The 27,533-nt window shown below is 48.6% G+C and overlaps 1 protein-coding gene across 3 annotated transcripts in view; it reads left to right on the top strand.

The window, feature by feature from the left end:
• Nucleotides 1-561: 561 nt before the first annotated feature.
• UBASH3B (ubiquitin associated and SH3 domain containing B) overlaps nt 562-27,533 on the top strand; it is a 66,209-nt gene continuing 39,237 nt past the window's right edge. For 2 of the 3 annotated variants that reach the window (XM_041413897.1, XM_041413899.1), the window contains exon 1: nt 562-824. In XM_041413897.1, the coding sequence (XP_041269831.1) occupies nt 682-824 (143 nt within the window). In that variant the 5' untranslated portion in view covers nt 562-681. The remainder of the gene's footprint in view (nt 825-27,533) is intronic. The other variant, XM_041413898.1, reaches the window with a different exon arrangement.

Here is a 27,533-nt window from a genome sequence, read left to right on the forward strand (position 1 = left end):
GGGATTTCAGTTTGGGTTGTTCCAACACAACCCATTCCATGAGAGTGGAAGTGGCAGAGGGAGACCCGGAGAGGCCTGACCCCCCCTCCTTGCTCTTTGTGGAGTTTGGTTGGGATCACAGAGAGGATTTCCTAAACAAATGAAAGAGGAAGGAAGGAAGGAAGGAAGGAAGGAAGGAAGGAAGGAAGGAAGGAAGGAAGGAAGGAAGGAAGGAAGGAAGGAAGGAAGGAAGGAAGGAAGGAAGGAAGGAAAAAAAAAACCCGAATAAATAAATAATCATTACTATATTAAAGGCCAAACAAACAAACAAAAAAAAAACCAAACAAACCACACAAAAAATCAGCAAAAAAACCCCAAATAACCGCGCGTGCACGCGCTTTCTTTAAATTTAATTTTTAATTTTCTAAATTTTTTTTTTAATTTTTTTTTTTTTTTTCTTAAAGGAAACCTTCATTTCTCCCGCCCGCTCCCGCGCATCCCCCACCCACCCTCGGCGGGGCGGGGGCATCCCGGCTGCGCTGCCCGCATCCCTCCCCTCCTTCCCCTCCCTTCCCCTCGCTCCCTCCCCGCGCTGCCCGTGGGCGGTGTCGCCGCGGCTCCCCGGCCCCGTGGCTGTCCCCGGCGCTGTCCCCGAGCCCGCGGCGTGCATGGCCGTGCGCGGGCGGCGATGGCTGCGCGCTGATGGCCCAGCTCGCCATGGCTGCCCGGGAGGAGCTCTACAGCAAAGTCATCCCCCGGCGGAGCCGCCAGCACCGCGCCGGGACCATCAAACATGGCTCGTCGCTGGAGATCCTGCTCTCCATGGGCTTCCCCAAAGCACGGGCGTGAGTCGCTGCCCCGCGGGGATTTTCTCCTCTTTTCTTGCGCTTTACGGAGAGGGGAGAGGCGGAGAAGCGGCGGGCGCCGCTCGCATCCGCTGCTCCGGAGCGGCGCGGGGCCGGACGCGGGGAGGGAGCGCCCGGGAGCCGGGGATCCAGCCCGGGAAGAGGCGGGGATGCTCTGCCGGAGAGGGAGGATGAGCTCCCGGAGAGGGGGGATGCTGTGCCGGAGAGGGAGGATGAGCTCCCGGAGAGGGGGGATGCTCTGCCGGAGAGGGAGGATGAGCTCCCGGAGAGGGGGGATGCTCTGCCGGAGAGGGAGGATGCGCTCCTGGAGCAGGGGGATGCTGTGCCGGAGCGGCCCGGACAGCGGGGGATGCGCTCCCGGAGCCGGGGGGATGTTGTGCCGGAGCAAGGAGATGCTCTGCCGAGAGGGAAATGCGCTCCCGGAGCGGGGGGATGCTTCCCCGGCTGCGAGGGGATGCGCTCCCGGAGCGGCCCGGAGATGCCTCCTCGGAGCAGCCAGGGAAGCGAGGGATGCGCTCCCAGAGCCGGGGGGATGCGCTGCCGGGGCAGCGGCGCGATGCTGTCCCGAGTTGGGGGGGGGGATACGGCCTGGGGATGCGCTCTCGGAACGGCCCGGACAGCCGGGAATGCTGTCCCGGAGCAGGGGATGCTCTCCTGGGGCAGGGGATGCTCTCCCGGGGAAGGGGATGCTCTCCTGGGGCAGGGAATGCTCTCTCGGAGCAGAGAATGCTCTCCCGGGGCAGGGAATGCTCTCCCGGGGAAGGGGATGCTCTCCTGGGGCAGGGAATGCTCTCTCGGAGCAGAGAATGCTCTCCCGGGGCAGGGGATGCTCTCAAGGAGCAGGGAATGCTCTCCCGGAGCCGGGGATGCTCTCCCGCGGAAGGGGATGCTCTCCTGGGGCAGGGAATGCTCTCTCGGAGCAGAGAATGCTCTCCCGGGGCAGGGGATGCTCTCCCGGGGCAGGGAATGCTGTAGGACCCTCGGGATGCTCCGCTCGCCTCCTCCGGCCAGGCAGGAGCCCCGGGCACTCCGCGTCCCGTCCCCCCTGTCCCGAAGTTTGGGATGGCCAGAGAGGCACCAGGAGTTTTTGCCACCCAAAGTGAAATTGCTGTAGCTCGGACCCCCGGGGGATTTTCTTTAATCCGTGCACAAGTCACCCTAAAAGCAGCGGAGCAACAGAAGCAATTTCCATCCGCAGCCCGAAGTGGTTCGGTTTTTCTTGCCCAGTTCACGCCCTGGTGTAACCTCCCTGCTTGTGCTTATGCTTTAAATTAATCAGGCTGCAAACTAATGATAACTTAATGAGGGAACAGTGGCTCCTGAGGTGGGACTGCTCGCTTTGGGATGCAAATGAAACCGGGGGGATCGGGATGGTTCCTTGATCTCCCTAAGTTTTCCCTTTGTTGTTGAAACCCATCAGAACTCCGGGGTTTTGCAGCCTGTCTTGTCACAGTTTGGGGTTTTTTTATATATAAATATAGACAGGCACATGCAGTTTAAGGGCATATGTTCCTTGTGGATTCGTGGGATTGCACGGATCCACCAGCACATGCAGGAAATCTTATTTTTGTTTTCCACGGTGCTGCTTTGCGCTCCTGGCTGTCAGTTATCTACTGAGATCAGCACGCAGCTTTTAGACACAGTGAATGCAAATGAAGAGCGGGGCAGAGCGGTGACTTCATGCTTAGCTCGGCTGGGAGAAAAGATGGTTGGAAAAAAAAAAAAAAGATGTGTATCTTTCAGAGGAGCTGGAATTTTTTAAAAAAAATCAGCTTGATCCTATGAATGAAAGTGGTTCTTACCTGCACAACAGTGCCATCAAGGCTGCCAGGCAGCCCTGCTCTTACCTGACTCAGGAACTGTGTCTATGGGCCACATTCCTGCCCAAAAAGAGCTGGCATTTGTTAAAATGCACTCAGAGCTCCACCACGGAAAGAAGAGATGGTTAAACACAGTGGGCAAGCCAGAAAAATGGGCAAAATATCCCTAAATGCAAAAAGTATCTATTGGAAATGCAGCCAGGCAGGTGGGTAAAGCTGTCTTGAGTTCAGGATAACCCTGTGTGACAGCTCAGCAGAGCACAGAAGGCTAAACACAGGGAGAAAGCCAGAAAAATGGGCAAAATACCCATAAATACAAAAAGTATCTATTGGAGAAGCAGCCAGGCAGGTGGGTAAAGCTGTCTTGAGTTCAGGATAACCCTGTGGGACAGCTCAGCTCTTTGCTGGGACAGGCTCCACTCATCCCATCTGAAGGAGCAAGGAGTGCCCCTGTTCCACCCTGCTGGAAATGCTACAAATAATTCATCATTAAAATTCAGACAAAAAGCAAAATGGAAATAAACCAAATAAAATGCAAGAGGTGCCACCAAGGGTAGGATGTGGATGGAGCACAGGTTTGGGAGCTGGAGAGAAACGAGTGCATGGCAAAAGGACATTTCCTAAAGGTCCAGAGAATGCTCTTTAACTCTCAGCATTTCTCTGGAAGTGGGAAGGAGAACACCAAGATGCCAGTGACATAAAATCATCTCCCTCCAGATATGGTAAGGAGAGTAAAAAACAAAAAATCATCATCTCCCTCCAGAGATGGTAAGCAAAAGTAGCCTTAAAGCCCTTATGAGTTTTTCCCCCAAAATCTCCCCCCTCTGTTTGCTGCCCCAAAGCCACAGTTCCAGCAAGGAATTCAGTGAAATGGGAATTCAGTGGAATGGGAATTCAATGGAATGGGAATTCAGTGAAATGGGAATTCAGTGAAATGGGAATTCAATGGAATGGGAATTCAATGAAATGGGATTTCAGTGGAATGAGATTTCAGCTCTGTGCACACAAACACGAGCCAGGCTGGTACTTAAAAGTGGTGACCATCTGTTTGGGTGGCTTATGCAAAACAAACCTCCAAGTTGTCAGACAAGTCTGTCAGGCATGTCACAAAATACCATCGCTGCCTCCTGGCTCCTGGCTGCAGCTGGGGACAGCAGGGGACAGAGGGGCAGCTCAGGCAGGGCCACAGGCACAGGGCTGAGCTGGAATCTGCATTTCCAGGGTGGTGTGGGCAGAACTCACATTGCCTGGCTTCCAGCTTTACCCTGTGTGTGTTAAAATAATCAAAGGTGAAAGGCTGGATGTGATTTCCAGGCGTTGCTGATGGCTCAGTCAAGGCAGAAATTGGGCTGAGGCAGGCAGGAGCCAAGAGGGGATGTCAGTAGCAAGTGCCAAACTGCCATGGATCTTGGGTTCTCAGCAAGGGGCTCCTAAAAAAGCCTTTATCTGTGCATCCCACGGGTGGTTTATGGGGGACTGGGGTGAAGGGCCCATCAAAGGACGTGTCCTTCCTCTCTGAGCTGAGACATCTCTGCAGTTAATGGATCTGCAGCGATGGCAGTGTCCCCCAGCTCACACTGAGACTTTGAGGTTTCTCCCGTTCCCCTCTCTGAAGGATTTTTTGGCACGGGTCTGTCTGTTTTCCTTCTTCCCAGCACCAGCTGCAGTTCAGGGCTGCTCTGAATCACAGGGTGAAGTTCAAACCACTTCTGGAAGGTTCTACCTGAGCATGGCACCTGCTCAAGCACGGTGTGTCATCCCTTTGAACCCTCACCACCAGCAGCTGCTCTGCCCTGCCAGCACACAGCCATTATTATTATTATTTTATTTTGCAATTAGCCCATTAGATTACGTACTGTCTGGCCCCACAGGCTGTCCCTATCCCCAGGAGTTTCTGATTGAAGCAAGCAAGGAAGGCAAAGGTGAGGTTGTAATTCCCATTTTGCAATTTGGGCACCAAGAAAAACATTTTACCCCTGTTCACACAAGCTCTAATCAAACCCCCAGTGCTTCAATGCCCTAAACACAACACGAGGATACTTCCAGAAAGAGATTTCATACAAATGTTATTTCCCAGTTGCTCTAAAATATTATTTATCATCTTGTTATGAATTTCCTATCAGTGGTTCCACCTAATTGTCGTCCAGTCTGCCAGCCAGCACCTCTCACTATTGTTTATAATCCCTGTATATCCCTGAGAGCAGAGAGAAGAAAAGCACAAAGTAATTTACAGGCCATCAAAACCACAGGGGATCACTTACAACTCCTATGCCTGTAGAAGCAATTAAAAAAAATCCATAATGTGTCTATGAAAGGCTAAAATTGAAAAAAAAAAAATTACTGATGGACTGCAGTTTCATTCAGGATAGAAGAAGACCTTTGACCAAACTTGAATTATTGAAACTTATTTATCCTGCATGGTGCAGAAATCAATGTGGCTCCAGAATCTGCAAGTTTTAAAAGTTTCATGTCAGGCTTTAAAAAAACATCCTCAAAACCAGAAAGTTAAAGTTCTAGCTTGAGGAAAAAGAATGGATCCTGCTTTCTTTGTTTTAATTCTGGGTGCACAGAATGAATACATAAATGGCTATAATGGATATAATGAATATATGTATGGATATATGAATGTATAAAATTCAAGATGTTTCAGCTGCTGCATACACCTCTGAACTCAAGGCACAGCTCTGAGATGCTGTTTCAGAAGAGATCCAGGCCTAAGAAAATGAAGATAATTCCCTGGTCCCTGCCATTACTCAGGCTGGGTAAATCACTGCCCACAACCAGAACACTTAAATTAGAGATATTGTGCTTTTTCTGCCACTGTGCTCTCTCTGATAAGCAGAAGAGATGACACAGGTGGCAAAGCTTTCCAAAACTAAATGGATCTTCCTTCCCCTCATCTGGGCCTTGAAAAGGATTTAACTCTGTGTCCATGAGGAGGAGTTAATTCCCCTGGACCTGGATAAAACCAGACTTGGATTTGCCCTCTCAGAAACGAGGAGAATTTACAAGCATTAAAGGTTTCACTATTGTAGAAGAAATGAAGCTCAGATCCCGTTTACAAACACTAAAAGCCTCTCTGGTGTTTTGAAAGGGATTTTAGCCTGCTAAGACATGTTTTGCTTAGTAACAGACTTAGCAACATGCAGGATTTCAGCACAGCAAGGCTGGAGTCGCTCCTTCCTCTGGGCTTGGAGCTGGATTTGGGAAATGACTGCCTGGAAGCGAAGTGCTGCTCGTAATTCTCAATTTTCAAGTGGTTTCCCTTCCTTCCCAGCTTTGCCTTCAGGGTGTTTGTTTTCTGCAGATACTCCTGGCTGAAACTCATCCTGCTGCAAAGACCCAGCCCAAAACCAGCCCCAAGAAGTCCCACTTGAGCCCAAGCATTTAAAGGATTTTCCTGATTCCCAGGATTTTTCTGGGAAGCAAATGTGAAGGATTTTCCTGATTCCCAGGATATTTCTGGGAAACAAATTGGAAGGATTTTCCTGATTCCCAGGATATTTCTGGGAAATAAATGTGAAGGCTTTTCCTGATTCCCAGGATTTTTCTGGGAAACAAATGTGAAGGATTTTCCTGATTCACAGGATTTTTCTGGGAAATAAATTGGAAGGATTTTCCTGATTCCCAGGATTTTTCTGGGAAACAAATGTGAAGGATTTTCCTGATTCACAGGATTTTTCTGGGAAATAAATTGGAAGGATTTTCCTGATTCCCAGGATTTTTCTGGGAAACAAATGTGAAGGATTTTCCTGATTCACAGGATTTTTCTGGGAAATAAATTGGAAGGATTTTCCTGATTCCCAGGATTTTTCTGGGAAACAAATGTGAAGGATTTTCCTGATTCACAGGATTTTTCTGGGAAACAAATTGGAAGGATTTTCCTGATTCCCAGTGCATGGTGCTGGCCCGGGGCGTGGAGGGAAACCCCATCCCAAGGGAAGAAGCTGATGGACAGAAATGTTGCTGGAAGCAGCAGCTTGGGAGGCTCCATTGAAAGGGATTTCCAAGTTTAGCAGCGCTGGAGGAAATCTTGAATGGAAAATCCAGGTGTTGTAGCCACAAGGGCTTAGGGAAAAGCTTCCCCTAAACTCTGTGCTGATCACTGAGACAGGGAGCCGTGGGTTGTGTGGCAGGGAAACCATCTGGGCAAAATGCTTCCATTTCCAGTCCTGCCCGAGGACATCTGTGAGCAGGAGGTTCCCAGGAACATATTCCTGTTTCCAAGTCTGACAGAGGGAGAGGTTCTGGAGGTGCTGCTTTGGGAAGTCGCTTGCACAAGCCCCTGCGCTCAGCTCTGCGCCCGTGTCAGGGTTTAGGGGGTGGGACTGGAGCAGGCTGAGCACCGAGCTGCTCTGGTTTGTGTTCTGCAGTCCCTGGGTCAGCCCTGAGGGCTCAGAACTGTTCTGTCCATCTGTCTGGAGGGGATCCAGCAGGTCTGCAGGACAGGGGCAGGGAGATAAGGCAGCAGCAGCCAGGGAGGTGCTCTGGGAAAGGCTGCAGAAACACCCATTTGGGACTCAGTCCATGGCTGCTCTGCACATGGATTTTAATTTTTTAATTTTTTTTTTCCCCACTGGTTTTACTGCAGATCTCAGCTGTGGGACTGCGACGATTCCTGCAGGATTCAGGTTGTTCCGTGCCAGTGGCTCCAGTGTGTTTGGGGTGGGGGGATCTCCATAAGACAGTTCCTTACTTTAGAGATCCAAAGTGATAAACCACAGAGGGCTCTTATTTCCACTGTGTATTCTGAAAACTGAGGCACAGAGAAGCTTAGATATCAAATCTACAGTTAGACTGAGACTTGCACCTGAATCTGTGGGGTTTCAGTCCATTCATGACAAGACTTAATAGAACAACTATTTCCATGACATGGTACAACATTTTCAGAGGGAGGGAAACCTCTTATCAGAGGCAGAGGCATTCCTGTGATAAGATCACCCTGTAAAATGATAATGGCAGCAGCAGTGCTTGGTGTTACCTCAGCGATTCAGGATGCTGGACACAGAAGTGCCATTAATCAAATGGACACAGAAGTGCCATTAATCAAACCCGATGGCTGGGAGCCCTGGAACAATCAGATATTCAGGGCAGAAAAGGTTTCTTCCACAAACATCTGAGGAAAGAGTTTAAGGACAGTTAAAGGACAGTTTAAGGACAGAGCACCCCTGCACAGAGATTGCTCAGCCAAGGTCAGGGAGTCCCTGCAGGACTTGCTGGCCCAGAGAACGAGCTCGTGTGTGTTCGGGGAGGAAAACAAAAAGCAAACTCCTTTGTAGTGCCTGCACACCCCACACTTCACTGGGATCTGGTGTCTGAGTGTTGGAGCAGCATCACCATGTGCAGAGAGGTCCCGGCTCAGCCAGCATTCCCTGCATTGCTGAGATGTGGTTTTCAAGGCTGTCTGACTTGGCAAACGTTGACAGAGATGTCAGAGAGTTTCCTGGTCCCTGAGTACTTGGTTTGTTTTGGTATTAAAATTACATGGTGACAAGAAAACATTTCCTTGGGCTTCCGTCCCTCTGATGATTTCCTTGTCTCGGGGCCAAGGTCCTGAACTTGATCCTGCCCTCTGCTCTAGGAAGGAGAGGAACCCAGAAAGTGCAGCCCAGACCTCACATGTCACTGAGGGAGCCTGAAAAATTGCTCTGTGCCTTCTGTGCCAAAGCTCCAGACGGTTAAAGACTTGATCCTTAGGATGCAATTCCCTCTCAAGCTTCCTATCAGCTTGGAGGGATACAGATACCAGTTTTATCTTTTCTGTCCCTTTTGCTTTCTCTTCACCTGTCTCCAGACCTGACACCACTGTCAGGAGCCAGCTTAAATGTACTGATGAGATTCTCAAGACAAAGAGTGGCAGGGAGAAGTCAGGATTTCAGGTGAAGGATTTCAGCTACCCAGCGTGTTTGAATGGAGCCTTGTTGGTGTTAAATGCTGATTGTCCTTCCTCCTTGGGCAGTGCAGCGTGTTGGGTTGTTTCCTGCACAATTCTGCCTCTTGTAAAGCCCTCTGGAAGTTCATCCCTGGATTACTGCTGCCACTTTCCTATGGAGCAGACTGTGCTCGGAGGATGCTGCAAGCCCCTGAGAGTGGCAGAAATCAGGGGGGAATTCCATTCTTTGAAAGACCATAAGAAAAAACACAAAATTTAAAAAAGCCCTAAAAATGTGATACTTTTAAATATCAACTGCTAACCCTGCTGGCTCCTGAGGACACTTTTTTGGTTTTAATTCACTTTTGAAAGTGAATTTGGACTCTCAGAGTTGAAAACACTGCCCTGGGTTTTAACTAAGAGCTCATCGTGGATGCACAGCATGTGCTGTGCAATTGCAGAAAGAATAGAGACATCCGTGTGTGTGTCTGTGCTGCACCAGTCTAATTATCCTCAACAAGCAGAGTCATCAAAGGAGCTGTGCCTCAGCAGCTGACAGGATTTGGATTCCAGCACCGAGGCTCTCTGCAGCCTTTGTGCTCCACAATGGGCTGCACTGCCACGCCAGGGCTCCTCAGCCTGCTGCCTCAGGTTTGAGCTTTTCTGTTTTTCACATTCTGTGCTGCTTCAGTGTGTGGGTCTGGGTTCACATCAGGGGATGGGGAGCTCTCTGCACAGAGCAGGGACACAAAACAATTCCTGCTCCAGCTGGGCACCAAGGACAAATGATCCAAAGCCATGGATGAGATCCTTTGAATCAATCCCTGCTTTATTCTTTAATTCTGTCCAGCCTCTGCTCTAGCTCAGCCTGCACAAGGCATCAAGCCCCTCTAGAAACACAGAAAAAGAAAAAGTCCTGGGTGTTTTTTGCTCCCCACCACATTCTGTACTCCCTGGTAGTGCACAAAGGCTGAGGCCGGACAGCAGAAAAGTGGAGGGGGAAGAAAAAACAGTGAGAAGTTGAGGGAATTGCTGAAATTTCCATAACAGAGCAGCTGACAGCCTGCAGAAACAGTGTTTGAGACACCTTGGATCTCTTTGCTGTGTTCATTAGGTGCTGTCCCTTCAAACCCACTCTTAAAATGTCTCCTGAAGTTTAGCAAATCCCAGCAGCCACAGGTGAGGCTTGAGGTGCTCCTGAACACCCACAACTCATGGTACAGAGTTAGAGACACCAACCTCACACACCTGGGGAGCAGGAGTGCTCCTCCATTCCCTGGGAAGCCTCAGAATTCCCATTCCCCACAAAGATTCCCAAAATAACACAGTGGCATGTGCAGGTATGACAATATTCTGTTAGGTGTGGTCAGGATTGGAATAAAATTTAAACCAGTAATTACAAATTGAGCCTGGAATGAGTGAGGGGAGATGTGTTTGATGCCTCTGCTTTCCCCAGACACCAAATCTGTGCCCCTGGGGCTGGATTTTGGCACTGGCAGCACCCTGTCAGCAGAACACCTTGGGAATGCTGCTGGAAGGCTGGGGCTGAGCAAACCTTGGGAAGTCTGCCCTCTGTGCTAAACCCAGAGATGGGGAACTCTGACAGACACCCACGGCCTGGCAGGGAAAGAGGTTTAGCTGTGCTTCACTCCCACCCATCACCCCTGGCACTATCAAACACAAATCAAATTCCACTTTTCACCCTTCCATGAAGTCTTGCTGGTGCTCTGCTCTCCATGACTGTGCAGAATTAATCACTTGGGGCTGCTGACTGTGACATCACTTGCCAGCGTAGAGCTGGGGGTGTTTTAGGGAGATTTCTCATCTCCTGATGTGTAAAAAATGACTATTTTCCTTCCCCTGTGCTCAGTGAAACACCCAGCAAGTTCTTCCACCACTCATCCCATTAATGGGCTAAATTAGCCAAGCCCCTCAGGAATGACTGAGACCAAGATGTTCCAAACATTTCCAGGCATTAAATGGCACTGGGAAGAGCTGAAACAGAGGGGATGGTGCTGTTTTCCTTCTGAGCTGTTCCCCATTTCACCCCATTTTTGCACTTTCGTGATGCAAATTTCAAGCTGAGGTGAAACCTCTGTGATCATTTCCCCCCTGTGAGCAGAAATCTGATTTTTGTGTGCCACAGGAAAGGTAAATATCCTTGCTGCTGCAGGAGCTGACACTAAATAAGAGCCAGAAAGAGCCTCCAGAGGGGAGGATGGGAAGAAGGCAGGGAGAAGCCAGGCCCTGATCCCAGCACTGCCTCCAAAATCCCTTTTTTTCCCAGCGAGTTAGATTGCTGGGTACATCCACAGCTGCGTGAGGAGCAGCTACTCCCAGATAAGCACCACTCCCATTTTACAGACAGAAAAATGCAGCTTGAGACAGCACATGGGTGCTCCTGATGCCAGCGAGGGCACCTTAATTAACATTTGCCATCCACTGGGGACAAAGGGCTCTCCAGAACTGCAGCCTCTAAGTGGTGTCAATGATGTCCTGCTCCCTTGTTCTACAATTATATTGGATTTCTGCCTCACAATCGATATTTCCTTCTGAGAGGAGCTGCCAAGCCCCAGTAAGTGTCAGCTCACAATATATTAGCCAGGGATAAGCCAGTTCTCCCAGGCTCCATTCAAAGAAATCTCCAGCTAACCCAGATTTGGAGCTGGTTCTTACTCACACCACTCCACGGGCAACAGGAGCAAGCCTGGCAGTAAATGGAGTTACAGCTGCACCTAACAAATCCCATTTCTGTTCCTTTTACAGCCTCTTCATAGCTGTACCATAAATGCATTCATGTTCTGAGGGGCAAAGCCTTCCAGGAGTGTAAATCAGCCCAGCACCATTTCCTTTGTTGGAGCAATAATAACACACAGCAGCTGAGCATCTTCCCCAGAAATAACCCAACTTTCATTGCTGGCAAAGTTTCCTTCAGAGAATTGGGTTTTTTATACCACTCAGGGAGTGCACAAAAAAGCCTGAGCATAAAAAGAGTCAGCACCAAAACCTCTGGGAGGGAAAATATAAACCCCAGGTGTTTCACAGCACATTTACGTGTTGGGACAGTGGAGTGTTTTATAAATAATGAATCCAGCTCCCTGCCTGGAGCTGGGGCACAAAATCCTGCTTTTCCAGGCACACAATCCTGCTTCTCCAGGCACACAATCCTGCTTTTCCAGGCAGCTGGATCCATGGGAACCCTGATTATTTGTGTCTGAGACACACCAGCCAAGCACAGCAGAGGGTGAGGCAGGCAGGGCCCCCAGAGTGGTGGTGGCACAGGACTGCTCCTTCCCATCCACAGCAAACACAGGGGTCCATCCTCTGTCCTGCCTCGCCATCAGCTCATCTCTGATGAGCTGCACAACCAGGACCCCTCACACCCAGCCGTAGGGTGGGATTTTAAAGTGTTGCTTAGATTTGGTGAAAAGAGTGTGATTTGCAGGGGGAAAACGACCTGCTCCCCTTGGTATTGCCTGTTTCCCCCCCGAGGTAACGTTTTGTGCTTGCATGGGAAGGTCAGCCATTATAGGATCCTTCATTTCATCACCCAGCTTCCCAAAGAGGAAGAGAGGATTTAACTCCCTGACTTCGGGGATCTTTCCCATCTTCCTGCCCCAAAGCTGCTCATCCTCACTGAGATCAAAACACTTTTTGGGAATTCCAGGGGGAAGGATGATGAGCTGGAAGTGCAGAGCGTGCCTGGGATTCAGCTGGACTCACATATTCCTGCTGAAATTTGCCAGCTTCTCTTGGCACAGCCTGTAACTCCTCTGGAAGTGCATCCCACGTGGAGGAATTTGCTCTTCACCCTGGCTGTGTCCTGCCAGGTCTCTGCTGTGACTCAGCCTGACCGAGGGCACGGGGGCTGCTGAGATCCTCCTCATCTCCTCCTGGGCAGCTCCAGGGAGCAGCTGCTGATTTCTTTGCTCCTTCTGGGCGTTCAGAGAGCCCCATCTGCTGCAAAGGGAACATTCAAAGGGCAGGGCCGAGGCTGCCCTGAGAAAATGTAACACGAGGAGGGGGAAAATGAGGAATCTTTCACAGAAACATGTCAGCCCCAAAGAGCCTGAGGCCAGGCTGGCAGGGCTAGGTTTGGAAGCAAATTCTGGGATCACAAAGCATGGGAACAGTATTGCCATGTCTTTATATTTCCACCCCTCCACCAATCTCCATGACAAATGCAGATAAAATTCTCCTGGAGCTGCTGCCACTGCTGCTTCTGCAAGCAAAGGAGCAGGAGCTTGCTGAGGTGTCATGGGATTTCCCTGGATGACAGCTCAGGAATTTTACAGATTTGCTGTCAGCAGCTTGTTCTGGGGGAGAAGGATGGCAGAGATGTCACCTCAGCCCCTCCTCACGGCCAGGGGGGCTGTGCAGGCGTGGGGAGGGATGAGAGCAGTGAGTGCCAGAGCACCCAACCCAAACCCAGCACCAAAACCCTCTCGTAATTCTGTGGGAGTGGGGAGGACACTCACGGGCTGTTTTATCCCTTGTGACAGAAAAAAGTCACTTGAAAACCTTCTCAGATCTCACAGGAAACTGAAATGAGCAACACAACTGAGCCCCCAGTGCAGAAAAAAAACATCTTCCCTGGTTCCTGGAGCCACAGCCAGCTCCAAGTGCAGGATGCTGCCTTCTTTTGGCTTCAGAAGAGCAGCAACTCGCTGTCTCACAGGTGTTCTGGAGGATAAACCCAGCAAAGATTCAGGCTGTGACAGTGATGGGGCACAGGAGTTGTGTGTGGACCACACAAAGGGCAGGATTCCTCATTGGATCACCAAAAGCCAAAAAAAAATCCTCTAAAAATCTAATTTAGCAGCACCTGGGAGGAAGTTGTGTTGCTGGGGTTTGGGTTTATTCACTGAAAGGAACTAATTCTGAAAGCTGAGGGCTTTGCTGTGTCTGAAAGCCAAGGCCGTTGTGGAAGTCCAGGAGGGATGAGCTGAAGCCAGCAGCCACTCTGGGAAGTCTTGGCTGAGGGATGCTCCGTGGCTCTGCAAATTAAGCACCTCCCTGAGGAGGTGAAAGGAAAGCAGGAAAGCATTTTAAGGTTTTTGCCTGAGGACACAAAGAGAGGCTCTGGCAGCACTCAGTTTGAATCTGGGTGATTTGGATTTGCCATCAGGCCATAAATAACCCCAAAATGTGCTCTTAGGTGGAAATTAGCTGCTGTTCCAGGCATCCATCTCAACCTTCCACCCACTGGATATTATTTCAGTTTTGCTGCAGCACATCCCCAAACCTTGCAGGACCTTTGATGTGACTTTCATTTCGGTAATAGACATGAAATTTTGTGGTTTCTTAGGCTGGATGTAAGTGATGGTGAGGAAGCAATCCTTTTCCCATGCTGCTTTATCTTCCCCTTGCTTGCAGCACATTAGCTCTGTGTCAGGAGCATGCAGAGAGTTTATTTGTGGAATATCTCTCTAATCACTGAAGTATCTGAAGCAGTGGAACAATTTAGATGAGCTTACGAAAACGGGATTGAGTGTTGTGATTAGATAATTGTCCCTTTGCTTCAAGGTGTGAGTCAAAGCAGAGACAAGTTTTTGGTTGCAGTGAAAATTCCTGAAAACTGTGGCTTTCATGGTGGTGGTGGTGGTGGTAAAACAAGCAGAGAATATCAGCAGCATCCCAGCCGGGTTTGGGAGCTGCTGAGGGATGTTTAAGGGGTGAATATTCCTGTCATTTTGGGGGTTTAGGGCAAAGCTGGGCAGAGGGAATGCTCCCAGGTCCCCACATGTGATCCCACCTCGGGGGAGGAACCAGGATGGATTTTGGTGACAAAGGATTCAGAGGTGCTGCTCAAGCTGAAGCACACGAGCAGCTCTGGGGTCCCTCAGCACAGCCTTGGAGGAATTTTGGTTTTCAGTCCAGTGCAGGGTGGACTCTGCTGGGAGCCCTTTGGTGCTGGTGTTACGTGAGCTAACGGCCACCCCACAGAGCTGCTCCCTTATCTGGATCAGCTCTAATTTCATTTCCTCCTGCGTGTTGATCAGGGAGGGTTTTTCTCTGATGTGTTGGCGCATCCTGTTTGGGCTGAAATGTGCAATTCCATCCCCTGGCTCTGCTCACTGCTGGGCCCTCATCTCCTGGTGGAGGAGCAGGGTTTGAGCACAGGCATTGCCCTGGAGGAGCTGTGGCTGTTCTGCCTCCTCTGCGGGGTGAGGAAGGCAGAGAAATTTCCAGCAGCTTTCCTGCCACCAGCAGGGTGATAAGTGTTATCTCCATCCCCCTCCGCGGCGAGCGGAGTGCAAGGACAGAAGGATGAAGCTTCTGTTTTCCAAACTGGCTGTCAGTTTTTCGGGTTTCCACATGGCAAAGCAGGCGTGTGTGAGGTGCATCCCGCCCTCCTCCAAAACCCTCCCATGCTGAAATGGGAGCATCCAAAATCTGCACCTGCTCGTGGCTCGTGAGCCTGTCCCTTGTCCAAAGCCAAATCCCCAGTCCCATCCGAGCACACAGCCTGGGATGGGATGTGTGACAGAATCTAGGAATTCAGGAGTTGTTTTCAGTGGTGGTTTGGGGCTAGATTTTAAAAAGTATTCAGGCATCCAGACAACAATTCCATCCCCTCCTTGGTGATTCTCTCAGCTCCCACAGCTAAGTTCTGCACTTTCCTGCCTGCCAGATTTGGCTGCTTATCTGAACTGGTTCCTCTTGTACCTGTGGTGTTACAGTGCATCTTACAATTCAGAAAAAAATTCAGAAAAAAAATAGGTTTATATTCTACCTGGTTCAGGTTAACCTTTCTCTTTCAATGCTGCTGCTTAAGATCTTCTAACCACATGGAGGAGGAGGGGGATCTAACATCGAACACAAGAGCTTTCTTTCAAGATGTAGATTGCATTATAGGAAATGAGAGGCAATAATCAAAGGAAGTCCTTCATTCTCGTTATCAGCTCTCGTTTCTCACGGCAGAGCACTTCTGTGTCTGCAGCACAGCCCCTCTCAATTCTCCTCATTAGAGGTGGAGCCTCATCTCTGCACCCTGTGCACAGCCACAATAACCTTCCCTGAACCAGCATGGATTTTTTTTTTTTTTGCCTTTACCTTTAAACAACTCATTTTCAAGCCCAGACAAAGACGCAGCTCCTCTCCCTCAAAAATCAATTGCTATCAGAGCTTCCCTTTGTCTGGCCTCGCTCAGAGCACGCTGCCTTGAAGAGGAATCATTCCCTTGGATTCAGCAGCCTTTGCAAGCATTGATTTTCCTGCCTGCCTTGTGTGCTGCTGATATCCCAGGCAGCTCTGGGAATGTGATAAGCCTGGCCAGGAGATTGGCAGCTGGTCAGGAGGCCAGGCTGGGAAGGGAAGGTGGAAATGTTTGCGGTAGTTGGCGACAATGAATCTCCTGTGCTGGTGGCTGAATGGGATCTGTTGGGGCATGCAGAGAAGGATTTGTAGGTTCTGATTTAAGAAAGCCCTAAACATACATTTGCATGCCATTGATCTCAGTGAATGGCACAGACTGAGGTAAAGGAATATTTTGTTTCTGCCTCCCTGAGCACAGGCTGGTTAAGAACAGAGTCATTTCCCCACTCTGCACGTGTCCACCCAGCAAACCCAGTCCTCAGAGGGGGCTGTGCTTTGCTGGCACTGCTCAAAGTCTGCAGGAAGCACTGAATTAACTTTGGGCTTGACTTTCAGGAGGCTCCTGGATCCCTGTGAGCAGCTCTGTCACCGCAGCACGCTCCCCGTGCCAGGGGACACCTCTGCCGAGGTTTGGGGAAGCACAAAGAGCAGAAGTGGAGGTGGCCGTGGCCACCACAAGCTGCCACATGGCTGCAGAGCACAGCCCTGCCCAGGGCTGGTTCAGCACCCGGGAACACGAGGCTCCTTTCCTCCCCACCGCGTTAACGCTCCCCAGCCCTGCTCCTCAGCTTTGTCAGGGGCTTGCACAGGTATTTTCCCTTTTCGGGGTCTCTGCTTCTGCAGAATCTCGTATTCCCATGGAGTGCTGGCTCAGAGCACTGACCACATCCCAGAAACGCTCCCTGGCTTGGTTTCCATCCCTTCCCTCTCCCAGGAGCGCCGGAGGGAGCACAGCAGGAAACTGTTCCTGCTGGGGCAGGAAGAAAAGGTCAGAAATGTGCAGCTGTAAATCTGGCAGCAGTGGTTATTTCTGGGGTCAGCTCTGGCGACAGCAGTGCTCTGGTGACAGGTGACCTGGCTGCTGGCCCACCCGAGGTGAAAAGCACTGTTGAAATTCAGGATTTTTGTGTCTTCCTCTCCCCCGCTCTTTGTGACGCGCTCAAAGGAGAGGAACGGCAATTCTCCTGAAGTGTGCAAGTTTTAGAACTGCTCTGACCTTTCAGAAGTCATGTTCTTCTGGTTTCTTGGATCACTTCTGAATTTTCAGTATCTCCACAATCTGTACAAGCCATAAGAGAGGGGTAGAAGACAGTGGAGGTGCCTCCTTCCACCCAAGCACTGATATTTGGGGTTTCTCCCTGCTCTGCCTCCTCCCAGTCCCAGGGAAGTTGTCAGGACTCAGCACAGGGGCAATTTGTCTCCTCTGCCCTCCTGAACCTGGGGAGGGAAAGGAAGTCTTCTTCCATCCCTGCAGCACTTCTGCAACTCTCCAGCTCCCCCAAAACGTCCTGAGGCAGTGGAAAATCTTTCCCAACACAACAGATCTGTAATGCTGAACATCTCCGAGGGTCCTTAGGGCTGGTAGCTGTGAAAATACACAGAAATACCTATTTTCTATCTGCATCCAGGCATGTCCAGACATTTATCCCCACAGACACAATGTGCCTCCAACAGATATTTGAAGTTAAGCAGCCATTTGTGGCCAGTGTGTGGTTTGCTTTCTTCTGTATTTTTCCCCCCTCTCTACAGCACGAAACATCAGAATTAGAAGTAGAAACCATGAGAGCGTGTTGGTTTGGAAAAGAACATGAAACATGACAAGAAACATCACGCAATAAAACTGAAAAATGCATCTCAGACCCAGTGAATTATGGTGGAGGGTCTGTGGGGTGAAATGATTCAGCCACCAGGAAATTGTGTGCAAAAGCTGCCACTGGAAACACGAATCTGTCCTACAACATATTTGTAGGTCTTGCTGACCACACTTGGAGGAGCTTGGTGAGTAAAGTCTCACCTTTGCACATTTATTAACGTTTCCATTAGCCAATTCCTAATTTTAATTTCCCTTTCTTAATGCATTTGTACTTTAACCACAATGTGTGCCACTAAGTGCCACCCTCAGTGCACCATCTTCAAAGCACTCCGGAGGGTTTGCTTCTGGTTTTAAACACAAAAACTCTCCAGCTCAGATCTCAGATTGTCAGAATAAAGATCTGCATCAGCTCCACAGGATGCCCAAGGCTCCTAAGCTTTTATTTTAGGTGGCTTAGGCCATATCTAGAAACATCCAAACCTGAGTTCTGGTTCAGCAGAGAGGACTGAGTTTTATTGGTAAAATAAGAGTGAGTTTTATTGGTAAAATAAAGTCAAACTTCTGCTTTGCCTCTCTCCCCAAAGATATCCAAGTCCTCAAATACTCGTGTGGGCGCTGCTCTTGTTTTTATTGAGAGACCTTGGAGAAAGCATGGACGTGACCTTAACTCTCTTAAATGCATTTGGAAGAGTTTAGTTATTAATCCTAGTGTAAGTTTTGACAGTTGGGTCAGACAGATTTAAACCCTGGCCTTCAGGAGGGATTAACAAAGTCATGGTTCATCTGGGCTGGACATTTCCTTGCTGTGAGCCCAGGTCCCAGGCTGAGGCAGGAGTGTAATGCAGATTTCAAGGATAATATTGCAAAGACATGTGAAATCAATGGGAGCAGAGATCTGGTTGCAATTAAATCATAGCAAGTACAGTTTAAAATCTAGAGTTCAATCTTAGTGATTTTTGAAGGAAAGGAGAGATCTGAGGACACAAGTTACTGCAAGCAAGGTCTTGGTGGGTATTATTGAGCTTAATTCCCTCTTGATGGCAAGCCAAAAGCCATTTAGCAGAAGTGGGAAATCCCCCTTCCCCCTTTCAGATAAAAAAATTATCTGAACATTTCAGTGTGAGAGCCTTATCTGCCTGGTATTCCCCTGTTCTCCTGGCTGCCAGCCTGCCTTACTTCTCTGTTAAATCCTCTGAGCTCAGCCTTGCTGGAACACCCCAGAAATTCTTCAGCAGGAGCAGGAGTGAGCCTTTCTCAGGCAGAGCAGTGATGGGCTCTGCTCTGAGCCAGCCCTGGGGTGAGCAGAGTTATAAACCAGCTACAGAGTGCTGGTGCCGTGTGATAGAAGCAAATCCCAGTGCCTGATTCCTTGGATTCTGAGCTGAGCCTGTTCCTGGGTGGGTGATAACAGAGAATTGGGAGTGGAGGGGAAGCAATCCAGGAGTGGCTGTATTGTCGTGTGATGGTTTTGGATGCCTAATGACACAAGTTTGGATGCAGTGGATTGTGCCCTAAAAGTTTGTATTGCTGTCCATGGACTATAAGAAGAGCCCAGACAAATAATTAGAGCAGATATCTCCAACTGCAGAGTCACAGAATATCCAACTGCAGAGTCACAGAATATCCAATTACAAGAATATTCTGAGTGGGAAGGGGCCCACAAGGACCATGGGGCCCACCTCTGCCATGAATGGCCCCGGAGGGATCAAAGCCACAACCTTGGCATTGTTAGCACCATGCTCTGAGCACCTGAGCTGACCTCAGGCTCAGGCAAATCCCACCCGCTCAGGCCCAGAAACTTGGATGCACAATTCTCCAACATTTCCAGGTATAAGCACAGAACTTCTTTCCCAAGCATACTTCTTCCAACACAACAGGAATCCAGGAATGTTGGGAGGAAATTGTGGCATTCACGTGCCCTCTGGACAGAGAGAAGCCGTGAGAGAAGCAGAGAAAAGAATGATCAAAGCAATTCTTATCTCGTTTGCTGCTCCTGTGTTTGTGCTCATGTGGAATGTGTTCTGGAGATTGTTTACCCAAGGTGATTGCTTGATTGGATTCTGGTGGAATTATGTTAATTAGCCTGTCAGGTCCAAGCTGTGTCCTGACTGTTGGGAGGCAGTCACGAGTTTCCTTTAGTATTCTTTAAGATTCTTTGGAGTATAGATTATAATATAATATCATATCATATTTAATATAATATAATTAATAATATAATATAATATGTAATTATATATAGTTTTAATAAAGTGAGTGTTCAGCATTCCAAAGCCTTGGAGTCAGATGCCAATCACATTCCCTCACAGGGGACCCCCTGCAATTTCAATAGCAACTCTGCCCCGTTCTGCAGAAGAAAGGAGCCCCTGTGAGCTGACGCTGCACCAGCAGGGAGCTGCAAGGGGCTCAGGAGCAGCCCTGCAGTAAAAGGAGCCCAGAGCCAGGCTGGGATCCCTGCCACCCCATTTCCTCCGACCTGCAAGGGAAGGTCACAGCCTGCAGGGTGGCTGGGAGCAGCAGACAGCTGGGCTGGCACTTGCTGGCACAGCAAGGTGTTGCTGTGGCTGCTGCGTGGGTGGGAAGGCTCTTTCCATCCTTGGTGCCTCCTTTGTTTGTTCATTTGTGGGGACACTTGGGAATGGGGCTTGTTCCAAGAGCTCAGCCAGGTGAGTGTCACCAAAGGGGTGTCAGGGACAGCCAAAGGTGATACAGACACTCCACCATCAGCAGGCAGGAAAAGGCACTTTTTTATTAGAAATACACAGTTCTTACAGAAACAATGGTGGATCTAAGGCCTGATTGGCCTTTAGGAATTTTCTCTCACCTATTGGTCAAAAAGGGACAGCTCCTTCTTGTAAACATCTTTGACAAACAGAGATTGGGATAGCAATTGTTTTAATTCTTTCTCTGAGCTTTCTCACAGCTTCCCAGGAAAGTCCTTGTAGAGCTGTGTCTCTCTCTGTTCAGGGGATATGTGATTAGCACAGGTGAGCACAGCTCATGGCCAGCTGCCTTCTACCCCTCTTCCTTCAGAAAAGGAGGATTTTCCCTCCCCACAGCTTGCAGGAAAATTATGAGAGGCCAAAAATTCCAGGGACAGCAGCAGGATTATGGAGATGAGGAATCCACCCCAATCAGCTGGGCAGGAGCAGGATTATGGAGATAAGGAATTCACCCCAATCAGCTGGGCAGGAGCAGGACTATGGAGATGAGGAATCCAACCAGATGGGCTGAGCAGGAGCAGGATTATGGAGATGAGGAATCCACCCCGATCAGCTGGGCAGGAGCTCTCTGATGGTGAAGATCTGCACCAGATGATGTGCAGATCATCTAGTGCAGATCTTTTAGGATGAGTGAACCTTTATTCTGCAATCAAATTCAGGCCAGATGCTGGGATTAACCCCAAAACTTCTCCCTGCAGGCCTGGGAGGGCAGAATCTCATCTGACCAGGGCCCACTCGGAGGCTCAGCAGTGTTTGAAGCTGCTCTGGGGCTCTGCCCTCAGCAGGTGCAGCGGTCGGAGCTGACAGAGGTTCAGCTGCTGACGGAATGGAAAAAGAGTCACACAAACAGGTCTCAATGTTCAGCTCTGGAGCAGAGCTCAGAGTCATGTGAGTGACCAAATATCAGAAAATTTTATAACCGCTGGCTGCCCCCACCCAACCCCCCAGTCACACATCCTGCTCACGTCTTACCCTGGGCTTGGAGTGCTTGATTTATATTTATTTAAAATTTTATAGTTATATTTTATATTTCTATTTTAATTTGATATTTGTATTTTGTATTTGAAATTTTATATTTATATATTTATATTTTCTGTTTGTATTTTATATATTTATGTTTATTTATCATATTTGTGTAATATTTGCCACAGAAAGCCCCTCTACTTATATTCTTATTTTTAACAATGATTCCACTGAAAAATGAGCATTTTATGCAAAAACCTCAGGGCATTTCACAGCACTGCATGATAAGGTGTCAGGGGGACACCCTGGGGGTGCAGACTGGGGTGTCCTGGGTGAAAGCTGCTCTCCAAATCCCCAGCCCCCTCTCCCTCCGGGTGCTGCAAGCTCCTGGCTCCAGCTTGACATTCCATTCCATTTCCATTCCATTTCCAGCTGGAGCCATTCTGGATCTCCCTCCTTGGTCCTTGACAGCCAGCTGGACCCTCCCAGACACGGCCAAGCTCGTGGCAAAGGGGAAATCCCAAAATGATGGTGCTGCTGCAGAAACCACCCAGCTTTGGGAGGGGAAAACTCAATAAACAACACCTGAGACCTGCACAACACACCTGACCCACTTGGTCTAGGAGTTAGGAGGTCCCAAAGATGGATTATTCCATCCTCTGTCCCATGGGCTGTTTGTTCCCTCCTCTGAGCTGTGAGCACTTCAGGGCAGGGATTGTGCCCCGTCCTCTGAACAAACATCAGGGCATCTCCCACCCTGAATATTTCAGCATTCCTGGGCTGTGAGCAGCACACAGAATTCAGCTCTTAAACTGTCAAAAGCCATGAGAAAATATAGTAAACAACCCTGTTTGTTTGAGAGGGGGTTGGGGGATGTAGGTGGCATCATCTTAAATCTATTTTTTTTTTTACCCCCAGTCACATTTCAGTCTCTTGACTGTTGGGTTGTGCCATGGTTTGTTACTATAAGACACGAAAAAACACGATGCAAACACGCCGCTGTTCTGGAGGTAAAAAGGGCAGTTTATTTTCTCACTCCACCATTTATAGATTTCTAAAAGTGACAGTGGATGGGAGGGTGACAGTGCCACCTCTCCAATGACACCGGACAAACCAACAGTCCATCAAATTTCTCCTCCTCTATGAAAGACTGCAAAACAATAAGTTATTTACATAAAGTGTGTGAGAAAGTTCAGTTCATTACACGAATATAAACATCAGAAGGCTTAGAAAAATCTTAAAAAAATCAGCGTGGCAGCGCTTTAGTGAGGACGGATGGTTCGCTCCTGCGGAGAAGGATGGAGCACTCGAAGAAACAACACCCCGTTAGTTCTGAGCAGATTTAACACCCCTGCCAAGCTGCCATCTGCCACCGAGGAGGGGAAGGAGGCTGCCAGGGCTTGACTGCCTCCTTTGCTTTGTTCCAGGCGAGCTGAAATGTGAGCTCACACCCCGCTCAGGTGTTGTGCCTTCAAAAGAGCATTTCGCTGGCTCCTCGGAAATGAGAAGCTCTGGGGTTTGTCTGGGGGGGTGTGTTGTTGGGAGTTGTCGGTTTGGGGGCTGGAATTGCATTTTTTTTGCACTGTAAACAGGGAAATGGTGCTGTAAGGATCAGGAGATTCCCTCTGGTGCCACAGCAGTGGTGCCACGTGCTGTTTGCTCTCTGCTGAGGTTGTCAGGGCTCAGAGAAATGCAAAACTCACAGCAGCTTTCATCTTGCCCCACTGACAGCACAGGAAGTGGTTCTTTGAGTATTTCCTACTCAGCTGCGAGGAGGAAACACTCCCAGGGCAGGACTCCCCAAATGTCACCTCTCAGGTGCAGACCACGGGGCTGAGGGGAATTGTGTTCGCAGGGGGACACCCCCAGAGCATCCCAGACTTCTGCCTGCCCCAGAATCCCAGAATTGTGGAATGGCTTGGACCTTCAAGATGATTTGTTCCAAGCCCTGGATGGGTGGCACGCACTAAATCATGGGTTTATTCCCCTCGTGGAGGTGGAACTATGAAATCACTGTGGATGTGGCACTTGGGGACTCGGTCAGTGGTGGCCTGGCAGTGCAGGGGGAAGGATTGGACTCTGTGATCTCACAGGTCCTTTCCAACCTTAAATTATTCAGGGGGATGAGGGAAATGAGGCCAAAAGTATAAGCTGAAATACTCTCCTTTTTTTGGGGTGGCCTGTCCCTACCAAGCTGTGAGAACAGAAACCACCAAAGAAGTTTGTTGGGTCTTTCAGCTCCTTTTGTCTCAGAGTTCAGTCATGGTGTGGTGGTAAAAACAGCAAAAAAATTGGTTTTATCAGCTCTCCTGCCCGTTTGCAAGGTGAAAATGAGCAGAGTCCATTAAAACAAAAAGCAAAACACATTCAAGGATATTCCTTTGCTGATAAAACCCAAATTAATGCTACAAAGGTACTGATATGCAAAACACATGAAAATCAGAATTTTCTGGGAGCAGCTGGACCAGAGTGTGGCTGTTATCACTGCAAAAGTCTTTAGAGGAGAGACAGTTCCAGGGATTTGAACTCTTCACCACGTTAATAGCATTCAGAATGTGACTCAGTCAGATGCTTCCATCCCCGGGGAGCCTGGATAATTCCACATGAAAATTTTCCTGTGTGTGCTTCCTCCTACTCCTCTTTCTGAATGATGTCCCCAGCATTCTGCCACAAACATTTCTGCTTAACTCTTTGCCCTGGATGTATTATAATCCACAAAAAGACAATGCCTGAGGCTGCAAACAACAGGAGCAGAAGGAAGATGAGATGTATTTTTATTTCCTTCTAATATTCAGCAAGCAGGATGGGAGAATTCTCTCATTCCTTGTTCTCTCGCTGAATTACTGTGTGCTAAGTTTAGCTGCTGAACCCATTTGTGCTGTGGTTTTCTCTCTCTTAATGAGGGTAATGACTACCTGAGACAGCAGCCTGGAGTTCAATCCACTGAGAGCTGCAAAGCATTCAGAAAAACTCAGGAAATTGGGTGCAGGAGCGCTGCTTCCCCTCCAACCATGGAAAATCCACCTTTATTCCAAAGTGAAATGCCGTCCCTTTAAGTCATTAAATACCTAACTGCCACACAGACACACTTAAGGAAATTATTTCAAGTTATTTCTGGTTGTGTGTGGGAGGCGGGTGGGGGATGAAGTTGATACTTGGTGGTTGGAGCAGCCTTTAGCCTCTGCATCTCCCCCTGCTCTGCACAGGAGCTTGGGGGGTCTTTTCAGCCCCCCTGTCTTTGCACAGGAACTTTTTTGGGTTTTTTTCAGTCCCTCTGTCCTTGCACAGGAGCTTTCTTGATTTTTTTTCTGCTCCTCTGCCTTTGCACAGGCAGTTTTGGGGTCTTTCAGCCCTTCTGCCTGAGCACAGGAACTTTTTTGTTTTTTTCAGCCCCTCTGCCTGTGTACAGGAACTTTTTCTGTTTTTTTCAGCCCCTCTGCCTGTGCACTGGAACTTTTGGGGTCTTTCAGCCCCTCTGCCTGAGCACAGGAACTTTTTTGGTTTTTTCAGCCCCTCTGCCCGTGCAAAGGAACTTTTTTTGGGATTTTTCAGCCCCTCTGCCTGTGCACAGGAACTTTTTTTGGGTTTTTTTTCTGCTCCTCTGCCTTTGCACAGGAACTTTTGGGGTCTTTCAACCCCTCTGCCTGTGCACAGGAGGTTTTGGGGTCTTTTCAGCCCCTCTGCCTGTGCACAGGAACTTTTTTGGGATTTTTCAGCCCCTCTGCCTGTGCACTGGAACTTCTGGGGTCTTTCAGCCCCTCTGCCTGTGCACAGGAAGTTTTGGGGGTTTTTTGGGTTTTTTGTGGGCACACCACTCTGGGAGCACGGATGTTACAAGTGAGCTTTGGCTCAGGAGTTCTTTCAGGGATGGGGTTTTCAGAGGAGGCCGAAGGAGCTGAGGAAGGCTTGGCAAAGCCAGGTGGGTGGGATTTGGGAGGCTCCCACCTCAGGGTGCTGGGAAAAACCCAGCTGAGGTGCTCAGGAAGAAAAGAATCACCAGGAATTCACTGAGGCACCTCCGGGAGGGAGCTGTGGGCGCAGCAGGGACATGCAGAGCTGCCCTGAGGGAATGAAAGGAATAAAATGGGAATTAGGAGTGGCCTGGCTGGGACCTGGGACTGGCACCCAGTGCTGCTCCCACATGATGGCGATGATGATGATGATGGTCCCTGCCAGAGCTCCCTGCTCCCAGGATTCTTCCCCAAACCCTGCTTTCAATCCATGCAAAAATTAAAGAGAAAAAAAAACCCCTTCCCTGAGCAGCCAGAAGGGAATGCAATTAAGGTGGCCTCGTGAAGCTCATAAAGGCTAATGCATGAAAATAAGCAGACAAATTACGAGGGAGCATTAGGAAGAAGAACATTTCTAATTGTGAGGTCGGCTGGCCCTGTTCCTTCAGCTGAGCTGGAGAGGGAAATAAAAGGATCCTACTGGGAACAATTCTGGGCAGGATGAGTAAGATGGAAACTTCTTCTCTACAATATAATGCACTTTTTCAGCCTTTCTCCAGAAATCCAGCCACGGTTTCTGGCTCTTATTTGTGGACCCGTGTCCTTCAGGAATTAAAATCTTCTTTTGTTTCGGCTGAGCTGTTTTCTCTCTCCCCTCTGGATGTTTTCTTAGCAGAGGACTTCATGCAGGATTCTGATTCAGGAGAAAATAGGAATATCTCCCATCCTTAAACTCTCAGGCACTGCTGGGATTGCTCTCCAGTTCCTACTGACATATTTGGCTCTTCTTTTGGGTTTGTTTTCAGATCTTGGCTGCTGCTGGAGCTTGAATTACAGAAATACCACATGCACAGAGGGAAAAAAAACCCAGCACCTTGTTCTCAGTGTTTCCTGCCACAAGTCACATCTTCTGCCTGTCCTGACCTTCTTCCCAAGCAGTTCTTGTGTGTGAAATCTGGGAAACCATCCCTTGGAATCCATCCCCAGTCTTTGGGTTCTTGGGATCACCCAGCAGCTGCCTCTTTTCCAGGCTGGAAATCAGGAATATCCCATTTGTGACCCAGCAAAAACCCAGCAAGCTTTCCCATGGGAAAAAAAATGGGAGAATTGGGGTGTTTGTCACAAATGTACCAGAGATTAAATCTTGTCCAGGGTTTTTGTGCCTGGGTGGGGAATGTGAAATGAATATGAAAATATGAATATGGATACGAAAGTGCATTTTTATTCTGGATCTCATCTCTTCCAAGGCAGCTGCAGGGCAGAGGGGTGGACAAATAGTAGCATTATTCTGGAGTGTGTGTGTGTGTGTGTGAGTACATCTCACACGCTCAGGCACAGGGAAGGAATCATGAGATGCTGCTTAAATAAGCCTTTGTGCAATTTTTATCTACGATTTTCCACTGTGACTCACCATCATTTACATGTTATCTAACACCGAGAGTCGCAGGTTTAGGTTCCTTTCTGTTCTTCTGGGGAAAGGAAAAAATAAAACAAAACAAAAAAAAAAAAAAAACCCAAACAAAAAAAAAAAAAAAACCCAAACAAAAAAAAAAAAAAAAAACAAACAAACAAACAAAAAACCCCTTTTTGGAAGAGCTTCCTGCGGCTGGAAGGAGTTAAAGCTCTCTGGAATAACTGTCAGCAGCCGATTGTGTCCGGAGGAGCAGCAGTTACCAAAATCCACTGCAGGCTGCGGGCTGCAGGAACAATGCCTGCATTGTAGTGCCGGCACAGCTCTTGGCACCCAGATAAGCCGAGAGAAAAATCATGTTTTGTTGCTTACGGAAGTGCTGGAATCCATTGAGGGGTTATTGTTTGAGGGCCTTTTGAAGGCAGTCCCAGCCCTCTGGGGCTTTTTGGGGCGGTGGTGTTACCTTTCCTCTCCCAAAGCCAGCCTGCCTCCAGGTGACCTCCCGGGTGAAAAACACTGTTTATTCTGCTCGGTGAAAATTAAAATTAAATTCAATTCTTAATTTTCAAAAGGTTTAATGAAGGACAATAGGAGGCAAAGACGGTAAAATAAAAATTATGGTCAGGTGTGTCTTGCACTCAGCTAAGAGCACCCTGTCACCTTTGAGGATACTCCTTAAATACTTTTTTTATTAAATTACTTTGTTGTGCATCTACTCCTGTATATTCATGTATTCATAGACCCTTATGTGTACTCACAGTTTTCTATAAACTATTTACATATTTCAGGAATTATTTGGCATGGCCCCTTTTTGGGTCTGCATTTTTAGTGTGACTGTTCCTTGGATGTGGTTTTGGCTCTTTTTTAATCATCACTTTTAGCCTGGGCCTTGGTCTATACTTTTTTTAGATGGCAGATGTTGATAGTTGGTCTATTAATTAGTAGTAGATAGTTGGTAAATTATAGTAATTATAATCAATATTATATATTATTTATACTAATAACTAATAGTAGAGGACTCTTTATTTGTTCAGTGGATGT

Source organism: Onychostruthus taczanowskii, unplaced genomic scaffold (genome assembly GCF_017590055.1).
Source record: "Onychostruthus taczanowskii isolate IOZ18803 unplaced genomic scaffold, ASM1759005v1 scaffold43, whole genome shotgun sequence".
NCBI classification, from domain to species: Eukaryota; Metazoa; Chordata; class Aves; order Passeriformes; family Passeridae; genus Onychostruthus; species Onychostruthus taczanowskii.